Source organism: Platalea leucorodia, assembly GCF_965183815.1.
Source record: "Platalea leucorodia genome assembly, chromosome: 3".
NCBI lineage: Eukaryota > Metazoa > Chordata > Aves > Pelecaniformes > Threskiornithidae > Platalea > Platalea leucorodia.
Window position 1 is genome coordinate 15,501,324 of NC_138825.1, and position 11,893 is coordinate 15,513,216.

The 11,893-nt window shown below is 57.2% G+C and overlaps 1 protein-coding gene across 1 annotated transcript; it reads left to right on the forward strand.

The window, feature by feature from the left end:
- Positions 1–435: 435 nt before the first annotated feature.
- On the forward strand, positions 436–5,902 carry LOC309588281 (rho GTPase-activating protein 20-like; the record flags this gene model as incomplete). The annotated part of the gene is made up of 15 exons (XM_082307333.1): positions 436–737; positions 828–947; positions 1,152–1,325; positions 1,704–1,745; positions 1,915–1,999; positions 2,104–2,157; positions 2,464–2,530; positions 2,935–3,116; positions 3,345–3,506; positions 3,596–3,705; positions 3,837–4,032; positions 4,259–4,376; positions 4,504–4,649; positions 5,212–5,303; positions 5,878–5,902. 15 exons carry the CDS (start codon positions 436–438, stop codon positions 5,900–5,902), a joined length of 1,875 nt encoding a protein of 624 aa, XP_082163459.1.
- Between the last annotated feature and the right edge of the window lie 5,991 nt (positions 5,903–11,893).

The following is an 11,893-nucleotide window of genomic DNA, read 5'->3' on the forward strand; positions in this document are numbered from 1 at the left end:
CTGTGCCCAGCTGTGCCCATGGGGCGACAGAGGAAACACTTTCTGATTGAATGGGATTGATAGAGGGAAATGTACTTGGCTCTTAAAAGCCCGATTGCTCTCGAAGTTGAATTGGTTTTCTGAAGTGCTTTTTACTTCTAAGGAAGGGGGCGGGTGGAGGGGCATGGATGATTTCTCTTCATAGCTCCTAAAACATGCATTGTAGCAGTGAAGGCAAAATATGCCTTTCTCACGTACCTTTTCTTTTTGGACCATGGTGAATTCAATCTGCTGAACAATACCCAACACCCAAATTGGAGCCAGCCAAGTGGCCTTGGGGCCAAGAAGGCTAACTGCCTCCTGGGCTGCAGTAGGCAAAGCACTGGCAGCAGGTGGAGGGAGGTGGTCCTGCCCCTCTGCTGTGTCCTGCTCGGGGCTCCCCAGTGCAAGAGAGACATGGCCCTACTGGAGAGAACCCCCAGCCCAGGGCCCTCCCAGTGCCCCCCCCAGTGTCCGTTGGGCTCGGAATGTTGGCCAGTTGGAGCCAACAGCCACCAGTGCCGGCAGGACGGAGCTGTGCTGGCCCGGAGCAGCGCTGGGAGGAGGCAGGGGCTGGCCGAGCAGCTCGGCTGCGGCACCGACACCAGCACCCCGCTTCCCATCCTCGCTGTGGCCGCCTGGGCCGTGTCCTTGGTGCACGGCGAGGGTCCTCCTGTCCCGGGCAGGATGGGCCAGGCCAACTGCTGCTGCGGCTCCAGGTGGGCTCTCCCCGTGGCTCGGGGACACGCGGGCACGGCAGGGCCCCGCAGCAGCCGCCTTTCTCATGCCCGCCGCTCGCTGCTCTGCAGGGAGGCTCTCAGCGAAGCCGAGGCGGTGCTGAGCGCGGACGTGCGGCTGACCCGGGGCCGCAAGAGGAGCGAGAGGCGCCTTCTCCTCCTCCAGGAGGATCTGGTCATCGCCAAGTTGCAGTAAGACCCTCAGAGCCCAGCTGCCTTTCCCCAGCCCTGGCCCTGCCACCAGGGCACGGACACCCTGCCACCAGCCCCAGGCCCCAGCACCTTGCTGCTGGATGCACCCCTGTGCGTCCCAAGGGCAGGCGGGGGACAGGGCTCTGCCCGGGGGGACCTCAAGGAGCCCACCTCCAGCTCCCTGCCCGCCTCTCCTCTCTGCAGACGTGGCACCACCGTGTGCCCACAGCTCCGCCTGGCCCTGGAGCAGCTGTGGGTGCTGAGTGGCGGGAAGGAGGCAGCGGAGGAGGAAGAAGAGGAGGAGGAGGAAGGCAGCGATGAGGACAGGACCTCCCTCATCCTCGCCTGGCCCACCGGCTCCTGTGTTGCCACTTTTGGGTGAGTCGTGGTGCCACGTCCCATGGCAGGGCAGGAGAGGTGCCCAAGCATGCCCCGGCGGCCATCCTGGCAATGGCCTCTGCCCTCCGTGCAGAGCCCGGGCAGGGAGCAGGCAGCGCGCCCGCAGGGACGGGTTGCAGGGCATTTCCACGTCCTGCATCCCCTGGCCACCTTTTGGTGCCCAAAAGGGAAGGGCAAACGCAGCTGCTCTGGCAGGACAGAGGGAGCCAGGGCTTGGGCAGTGCCTCTGTCCTTCCCCACGGGGCTTCATCCTGCCCCTCTGTCCTTCTGCATGAGGCAGGGCTGTGCAGGCGCCTGCCTCTGCCCATGGGCTGGGGGGCAGCGGGGCCTGACGCTGCTGCTCCTCTCTTTCTGCAGCTCCTGGTCCCTGAAGGAGCTGTGGGTGGGCACACTGCTGGGGTAAGCCGGGGGGATGCTCCAGGTGCAGCCGCACAGGGGAACACAGCTCCCCAGCTGGGGAGAGGTGCCCCCGCCGCTGCGGGCAGCTGTCGGGCAGAGCTGCCTGACAAGAGAGAAGAGGCAGCTTGGGGCTCACCCAGCTCTCTCCCTGTCCCTTCCCGCTGCACAGGACACCAGAAGGAGCAAAGAGAGCCCGGGTGACCCGTCTGCCGTCGATCAAAGCCCTGGAGAAGGAGCTGAGCCGCTGCCATGCCGTGAGTGTCCCTGTGCTCTGGGCTCTGTCCCCAGGCACTGCTCCTCCAGCCGAGCATCAGAGGCATTGCTGCTCACCTTCTTCCACTCCTCCTCTCCTGCCCAGTGGAGGACATTGAGCACCAGGAGCCTGGAGAGGCTGATGGAGGGCCAGGCAGAGGTGAGAATGGCAGCCTTTCACCCACCTCTGGCTGTGCCAAGGTGCCAGGGATGTGCGGCGAGTGGGGTGAGCTTGTGCGGGAGGGAGGGTTGCCACTCGGGGAGCGGAGAGGGTTGGGGAGCCACCAGGAATGCGGGGAAATCCTGGCTGGCGGCGCTGGGAGGAAACCTGCGGTGCAGAGCAGAGAGCCCGGGAGGGCAGAGGGTCCCAGCTCCACCGTGCTCAGGCTGCTGGTACCGACTGGCAGCTCGCCAGTGGCCCCTTCTGCTGCGTGGCTGCTCTCTAAGCGCAGCCTGGTTCTTGCAGGCTGATCCCAAGCAAGGGCCTCCGACAGACCCATCTACCAACGGAGGGGGACTTTGCCGCTCAGCGGGTGAGTTTTGGAAAGAAAGGCAACCTCCTGCCAGCAGTTGAGCTGTGCTCACTTGTCCCCTGAGTGTCGCCATGCAGGTGTGGCAGCCCAAGGGAGGACGTCACCTGGACGAGCAAGGGCACCCGCTGGGCAGCGGCTGATGGACGTGGTTCTGCGGGGACACGGAGCCTCTGCTGCTGCCCACAGCTTGGAGGAGGGCAGGCCGAGGGCTGGGACAGGCTGTCCCGCTGGCACGCCGGCTCTCAGCAGCCTGCGAGCCGGAGTCATGGTTCCAGCTGCTGGCTCCCTGCCCGTCCTGCCGCAGCGCTCAGCACCACGCTGCAGGCAGGGCAGGCAGGGCAGGCTGCGGGAGCGCTGGCCTGGCGGTCTCCATTGACGGGCTCTTGCTCTCTTTCCCTTTGCAGCAGGAGGCAGCAGCAGCAGCAGCAGGAGGAGGAGGGGGCTGCCCTGGCCCTTTGCTCTGCGGCGCAGCCCGGCCACTGCCCAGGCGCCAGGGCAGGCGGGCTCCGGCTGCAGGAGGCCGCTCTTTGGGCAGCCCCTGGCAGCCCTCTGCGGGGAGGACGGCACGCTGCCCCGGCCCATCCAGGTAAGGCAGCCTGCACCCTTGTGGTCCCCAGCCCTCCGACTGCTCCAGAGCCAGTGCCCCAGGGGCTCTGCAGATGGGGCATTGGGCTCTTCACCCATGGCTCATGCTTCTGCTTTCAGCCCCTTTGCAGCAGGAGGGAGCACAGGCTGGGGCTGAACTCTGGCCCCGGCCACCGCTTTTGCAAGGCAGCTCCTCAGCCAAGTAACTCTCCTCCTGCCTCTCCTGCAGGAGCTGCTGGCTGTCCTGCACCAGCAAGGACCAGCGACGGAGGGCATATTCCGCAGGGCGGCCAGCGGGACAGAGCTTCGGGAGCTACGCGAGGCCCTGGACCGTGGCACGGACGTCAACCTGGGAAGCCAGCCTGCTCTGCTGCTGGCCGTCATCTTGAAGGTGAGCGCTTCTGACCTGCAGCTGGAAGAGCTCCTGGCGTGTCTGGAGTGTTCAAAGGCTCACCTAAATGCCCTTGGCATTCATTGCAGGACTTCCTGCGAAGCATCCCCGGCAAGCTGCTCGTGACAGACCTTTACGAAGACTGGATGGCAGCCATGCACAAGACCTGCCAGGAGGACAAGATTGAAGAGCTGAAAGCGTAAGTGTGGGCAGCAGCAGCTGCAAAGCTGCGCAACACAGCCGCTGGCTCCCACCTGCCTTGGGCAAGCCTGGGGGACGCCTGTGGGCAACTTAATCTGCTTGATTGACGTTGTGTTCCTCTTCCCTCAGGGTGGCCCACAAGTTGCCTGCAGCCAACCTCCTCCTCCTCAAGCGCCTGCTCTCCCTCCTCCAGCACATCGGCCACAACACCTCCACCAGCAGGATGACCTCCAGCAACCTGGCCATCTGCCTTGGGCCCAACCTGCTGAGCCCACCCAACGAGGACCTGCTCCCTCTGGAGGCCATGCTGGAGGTGACTCAGAAGGTACGCCCCATTGAGCAGTGGCTGCAGCCTGCCCAGCCCATCAGAGCTTGGCTCTTCAGAGGTCCCTGGCTGCCTGGTCTCTTGAGCAAATGCTGCTGGGGTGGCTGCCAGCAAGAGCAGCGTCGCAGCCACAGCCTGCTGCCCAGAGGCCAGGCTCAGGAGTGGGAAAGGCTGCTTGATACATGTTCAGGCACCTGGCTTGAGACCAAGGCTTTGATGTGTGCAGGTGAACGTGCTGGTGGAGTTTATGATTGAAAACCACTGTGACATCTTTGGGGAGGAGATGGCTGTCACTTCAAGTCCCTCGCGTGAGGAGTCTCCAGCACCCATGGGCAGATCCACAGGTAGGAGGAGGGACTGAGGGCTGTCAGAGCGTGAGCAGAATGCTGCTGTAGGGCTTGGGGTGGGTTTGGCTTTAGCCGAAGTCCACTTCCAACAAGTCACTTTGCTGCACATGCTTTTGCTTTCCAGAGCTGTCTTTGGAAGAGCAACGTGGCCCTGCAGGCCAAGCAGACGTGGAGCAGCAGGCAAGCGCCTTCCTGGACGCAGCCCCCTCTCTGCTCGTCCTCCAGAGAGCAGCAGGGGCAGACACGGATGCGGGATGGGAAACGGCAGAGGTATGGCAGCTCCACAAACACTGGGACAAGGTGCCTCGGGTAGGAGGGTAGTTGCTGATGAGTCCAAGTGGCTGCTGTGCCTCTTCCTGGCACTCCATCTCTTGTGGCTTTGGGTGGTTTTTATTTTTTATCCAGTAAAACTGGAAAGGTTGCCTCTCCAATGCGTTAGGCATGTGCTTAATCAAAGGCAATATCTCCAAAATACCTAGAGAAAGACAGATTTGAAAAGCAAAGCCTCCCACCGGGGTATTGGTGGTGTTGCACCAAAGGGCTATCCGCAGAGCTCTGTCTCGGGAGGGCAGCAGAAACCGTGCCAGAATGAAGTGGGCCAGCCCTTTCTTGCCCACAGGGGGATCGCAGGCTCCCTGCTGAATGGCCCACCAAATTAAAGGAATGTCATGCACCCATGTGAACAGTGTGTTCCAAAGATGGAGGCCCTTGGAAGAAAGGGCTAATGCAAACCAGCCAAAGGGATCTTCTCGGGAGAACTAAGGGAGCAAACAGTCACTTGCTGCTCCAGGGCGTCCCTTGCCACCTGCTCACGCCAGCATTTCTCTTTTAGGCACCGGTTGCTTTGCTTCCAACCACCCCAGAGACCACGGCAGACCCCCTGGCATGTGCAGAAGAAGTAAAGAGCCTTTTGGAGGAAAGAAGGTAAAATGAGTCAGCTTTGCTTAAACCCAGAACTGATTCCAGCTGATGCTGGCTTTACCTGTCTAATCCCACTGTGGGGTGGACAGGTTTGCAGGCTGCCCCCAGGAAAGGGGAAAGCAAAGAAAAAGAAAGAGAAAAGAGGCGTGGGCAGAGGAGAGGGACTGCCAAGGAGACAAGAAAAGAAGGAAGAGAGAAAACGTTGGGGGGGATTGAAAAGTGAAAAAAAGCAGGAAGGTCCAGCAGGTGAAGAAGCCCAGGTGTGTACCAGGGGAGGGCGAGGGACGGTGCTGTGCCCGGTTTGCAAATAACTCCCTGGCAGCTGCCCAGGGCTCCCCATCGAGCCCTGCTGCGTGGCACAGGGGCACTGTGCAGCTCTGCAGGCGCACAGGTCTCTAAGGGCATTCCCCATGGGGACGAGGCGCCAGAGCCATGCCGTAGCCAAGGCCAGCAAGAGCTCTCTCTTCTGGGCCATAAACAGTTCCTCGTCGCAGGTGTTCCCCAAAGAAAGGGCAACCAAATCCTGCCTCTTCCTGCCTCTGTGGTTTATCAGTGCTTTCTGACTCTGTCCTTGCAGGTGCCCAGTTCCTGTTACTGCCTGAACCCCTGTGACTCCTGGCCCCGCCCCTGCAGTTGATGTTTGCAATAAAAGGATCTTTTCTCTCTTCTGACTGTGTCTGCCAGACGATATTGTGGAGTGGGGAGCTGTTGTTTGGTGATGAGTCCTAGGGGAGGAGTTTGGGGTCATCCCTTGTCCCAGAATCCTTTCCAGCAGGCATCAGGGCTGAGTTCAGAGGCTTTAGGAGTCAAAGCAAAGCACAGAATCGCACAGAATGGCTGAGTTTGACAAAGACCCGTGGAGGTCGTCTGGTCCAACCTGCCTGCTCGAGCAGGGTCACCCAGAGCCAGTAAAATAGATCACCCCGACCGTCCACTATGGGTTTCTCATGTGCAGCTGGAAGAGCATGTGTTTTAATCTGTGCCCGTTTCCTCTGGTCCTCTCGGTGCACACACTGAGAAGAGCCTGGAGGTTGCACCTGTGTGTCAGCCAGGCTGGGTGCTCAGTGTTCAGCACCGCAATGGCACAGCAGTACCACAGCCACCGCGTGAGGGATGTATTTGGAACCAAGGAGTAGATGAATTAGCTGGACTTAGGGAAATTAAAACAGGAGATACACCAGATCCCAAACGGTACCAAGTGGGGGAACGGTTACGTCAAAAATTAGGCCACACAGGCCGAGAAGCACTTTATTTTGCAGCCCAAAGCTGAGCTAGGCCTTTACACAGGAAAGCGTGTGAAACCATCCTTACCGAACGCCCCCAATGTAAACTGAAATTGCAAAAAGACCACCCTGCTTAATCACCACCCCTACACATTAATGAGGGAAAAACCCTGTGGTCAACATGGCAAGTTGATTCCATTGGATCTTTAAACCCTGCGCAGGATATTGGTACATTCTCACAGGAGTAGAGGTTGCCTCAGGCCTAACGATGGCAACGAAATGTCGGAAGGCTAATGGTCAGAACACCATGAGAGGATTCCCCTCTTGGTTTTCAGGCCTACCAACCCCTGATTTTGTCCAAAGTGACAATGGCCCACGTTTGTCCAGCAAGGAAGTAGAAGAATGGGCAAAAGAGGAGGAAATGCAGTGGGTATTCCGTTCCCCCTGCTATCCTCAGTCAAAGAGGATGGTAGAGCGAGCTAATGGCTTATTTAAAAGGAGCCTTAAGCCACACCAGGCCCAGTGGGATACTCAACTCTCCAAAATGCTTCATCCACTGAATAACCAATATGGGCCTGCTGGGAGCCCTGGGAGCCCAGCATTCTTTACAGAAGATGGACCTGGTATTCCACCTCCACTTCCAGATGAAAGAAAGCATCCGACAACATTACAGCCAGGACAACCTGTCATGGTGAATGTACCACAAACTGGAGCTGTACCTATGACTCTAACTAAACCGTGTGGCCCACTTGCCTGGGAGGCTACTGACAGCAGTGGTGCAAAACACAGAATTAGGGCACGATGCATTTTTCCTTCTTTCTAGGACACGACCACCTGTTAAGGAGGGAGAGATATATATAGGTTATGATTACTCACAACAACTCTTCTAGGCCATATAGAACATGCCGTAATGAAAGTCGTTGCTCAACGTATGACACGGCGAAGGAGAATTACGATGTTAAAATGCCATGCAGATGGAACAATCTGAAGGGGTGCAATGCAATACTAGGAACAATATCTCTGAGAATCACTAAACCTATCACAATGACACCAGTGCCTACTCTGAATACTCCCCTAGTGCTACTAGTTTTCCCCGACTTTGGGGAACAGCAGAGACAGAAACGAAAGTAGGATGCTGAATGATCAATGGATCTACCCACGAGAAGGCAACTGAGATTTCTGTGTATAACGTTACGCCAGACCCAATAACAAAAGATACAAAATGCTGCACCTCTGAAAGATTAGCCTGTTGGTACTGTGTTGGTACCTTAGTGCAACCTGTTTTCATAGGCTGCATCTGGGCTTGCAGAAACATGGGACTATCATTCCAATTTAGCATAGACATTACTAAGCCCAGCACAACATCCACCACTCCTCCCTTAACATCCACTCCAACTGTAAAAGATAAGGAAACTTTATCCCCATCAGATCGGATATATATAGGCCAACAACAAGTGCTATTTAATCCATCACGGTCCCTCAAGCAAATAGAACTATCAATGCAACTCAATATCTCTGCAGTTAAACTTTGCTGTTCACCATTCCTAAGTGCGTCCTATGCCCGGATGGTTAGCGTGGATGCATGGAGGAACCCGCACTTCTCCAAAACGACCAAAAAGAGACGTGACTGGCATTTTAGGCACAGGATTAGGAGTATTAAACAGTGTGGACGCTGAAGTTTTAGCAAACAAAATAAGCTCAGCAGCAAGTAATTTACACCAACTAGAAGGTCTGTTGCAATCTTCTCTATCCGCATTGGGAACTAACCAATGGCTTTTATCTGCCATATTACCTCCATGGGAAAGGATTAAGGAAAAGGACCACCAACTAATTGGGAACGCGCTAGGCGCAACTCCAATTAATGTGTCTCTCACTCTTAGTTGCAGTCAAGCCCAACTGTGGATACAATCCACTGCGAGAGAAGGTGAAGAGGGCACCTTACCCTCTGAAATTTGAGAGGTAATCTGGGATAATGCAACTGAATTTGAAAGGAAACTCCAATCCTGGTGGCGTCTAGTCAATTTTACCTATGACCCCACCCACATTAAAGGCACAGCTTTTCTTTTGACAATACGCAGTGCTTCGGTGTACACCATAGACCCCATCATTGCGCTGGGATTAAATCACGATGGAACTGTCCTCTACCCATTAGGACACAGAGGATGGGCCCAACAACGTGGGAACAAATGGCAAACTATTGATGCTGATGCATGTGTTGTACGGGAAGAACAGGGATTTAGTTGTGAAAATAATGCCATTAAGGCGCAGGACATTTGTCTTGACACTGAACAAAATGTTTTTCCTTTTGAAATACATCCTGATGAAACCCCTGAAACTGTACTTGTCTACGTTGGAAGCGGATGTGTTTGTATGAGAACCCTTTGTGAGTCTCTGTTTATAGACAATACCACTGTAGATGTACCCACAAAGGAGCAGAGTGAGTCATCTATCAAGGAACCGAGGAACCTTGTAGTATGGTAACTTGGATTTTGTCTTGGTGACTTTGATTGCATGCTGAATTGGTGCTGATGCAAACATCGCATAAACTTGGCATGTACGACCACTTGGAAATAAACCGTTGTCCAAATCTGAGACGAAGATTGGACCCAGCTGCACCTAAGCTTCATCAGGAGTTCAGAAAGCAAGGGGGTCTCCTCTGAACCTCGTGACTCAACGGGAGAGTCTTCCTTACTCTTTGCATCTCCGGTCTCTCTGTGAAGCATTCTAACTCGAGTGTGACTCAGTTTTCCTTCGTATGACTCTTCCATGCAGTAATTAGTAGAGCGAACCCTGCTTTGAGCAACTGGGGCTCTTCTGGAATCGCCTGTGCCATGTGCACCCATGTCTGTGAACAACCCTTCTCCTCCAGCTGAAAAGCAGCTGCAGATCTTGCTCATGGCTCAAGGACGCTGGTGGCCTCGGATGGTGCCTGAGGCTTGGGGCTTGCATTGCCTGTGCCCAGCTGTGCCCACGGGGTGACAGAGGAAAGACTTTCCCTGGGGAAGAGGCACCAGCGAGTGGTTGAGATGGAGGAAAACCTCACCAACGTTTTGGCTGTAGGTGGAAAGTTCTGGATGAGAGAGGAATTCTACATCTTCCGCGGCATAGCACAGGCCACTGGCTGGACAGCAAGTTTTTCTTCTTTCTTTAATTTTTTCTGGAAGAGTCTCCTGTCGGTACCGAGTAGAGGCAGAATGTCAGGCAAGGTGGCTGATTGCATGGGAACGATAGAGGGAAATGTACTTGGCTCTTAAAAGCCCGATTGCTCTCGAAGTTGAATCTGCTTTCTCTAGTGCTTTTTACTTCTAAGGACGGGGGCGGGTGGAGGGGCATGGATGATTTCTCTTCATAGCTCCTCAAACAGGCATTGTAGCAGTCGAGGTCGAATAGGCCTTTCTCACGTACCTTTTCTTTTTGCACCATGGTGAATTCAATCTGCTGATCAATAGCCCACTGAGGTCCATAGGCACCTTTGATTGGGCTCCTTTGGCTCAAGAGCTAGGTGCAACCTCCTGTCACTGGTTCCTGCACAATGAATGCAGATAATCTGCTATCGAATAATCTAGGCGAGCTAGTGTCTAACGATGTATGCGAGAGTGCCACCCCATCCGATGTTACACATAAACGCTATGAAGAGACATGACGTTCAAATGAAAAATGAGACAGATGTTTGAACAGCTTTTAACAGTTTGCAGGAATCAAAAGGCGAAGCCCTGTATCTAGAAGACAATAAAATAACATGGCTTTTCCCCCTACATTTCTGAACCTTCTGTGACAAGGTATGGCATATCAACGTGCAGGTCTGCAAAGCCCCGGGCTGCACACTGCGGGTCCTGTTCACGGTCGGTGATCTGGATGATGGGGCAGAGTGTACCCTCAGGCAGCTTGCAGATGGCACACAGCTGGGAGGAGAGGCTCATGAAGCAGAGCGTGGTGCTGCCGCCAAGCAGAGGGCCCTTGAGAGGCTGGAGAAAGGGGCGGACAGGAGTCTCATGCAGCTCAACAAGGGCAAGAGCAAGGTCCTGCAGCTGGGGAGGAAGAAGCCCTTGCAGCAGTGCAGGCTGGGGCACAGCCAGCTGGAAAGCAGCTGTGCAGAGTGCTGGGCTCATGGTGGAGCCCAAGCTGACCCCCAAATTGGAGCCAGCCAAGTGGCCTTGGGGCCAAGAAGGCTAACTGCCTCCTGGGCTGCAGTAGGCAAAGCATTGGCAGCAGGTGGAGGGAGGTGGTCCTGCCCCTCTGCTGTGTCCTGCTCGGGGCTCCCCAGTGCAAGAGAGACATGGCCCTACTGGAGAGAACCCCCAGCCCAGGGCCCTCCCAGTGCCCCCCCCCACACTGTCCGTTGGGCTCGGAATGTTGGCCAGTTGGAGCCAACAGCCACCAGTGCCGGCAGGACGGAGCTGTGCTGGCCCGGAGCAGCGCTGGGAGGAGGCAGGGGCTGGCCGAGCAGCTCGGCTGCGGCACCGACACCAGCACCCTGCTTCCCATCCTTGCTGTGGCCGCCTGGGCCGTGTCCTTGGTGCATGGCGAGGGTCCTCCTGTCCCGGGCGGGATGGGCCAGGCCAACTGCTGCTGCGGCTCCAGGTGGGCTCTCCCTGTGGCTTGGGGACACGCGGGCACGGCAGGGCCCCGCAGCAGCTGCCTTTCTCATGCCCGCCGCTCGCTGCTCTGCAGGGAGGCTCTCAGTGAAGCCGAGGCGGTGCTGAGCGCGGACGTGCGGCTGACCCGGGGCCGCAAGAGGAGCGAGAGGCGCCTTCTCCTCCTCCAGGAGGATCTGGTCATCGCCAAGTTGCAGTAAGACCCTCAGAGCCCAGCTGCCTTTCCCCAGCCCTGGCCCTGCCACCAGGGCACGGACACCCTGCCACCAGCCCCAGGCCCCAGCACCTTGCTGCTGGATGCACGCCTGTGCGTCCCAAGGGCAGGCGGGGGACAGGGCTCTGCCCGGAGGGACCTCAAGGAGCCCACCTCCAGCTCCCTGCCCGCCTCTCCTCTCTGCAGACGTGGCACCACCGGGCGCCCACAGCTCCGCCTGGCCCTGGAGCAGCTGTGGGTGCTGAGCGGCGGCAAGGAGGCAGCGGGGGAGGAAGAAGAGGAGGAGGAGGAAGGCAGCGATGAGGACAGGACCTCCCTCATCCTCGCCTGGCCCACCGGCTCCTGTGTTGCCACCTTTGGGTGAGTCGTGGTGCCACGTCCCATGGCAGGGCAGGAGAGGTGCCCAAGCATGCCCCGGCGGCCATCCTGGCAATGGCCTCTGCCCTCCGTGCAGAGCCCGGGCAGGGAGCAGGCAGCGCGCCCGCAGGGACGGGTTGCGGGGCATTTCCATGTCCTGCATCCCCTGGCCACCATTTGGTGCCCAAAAGGGAAGGGCAAACG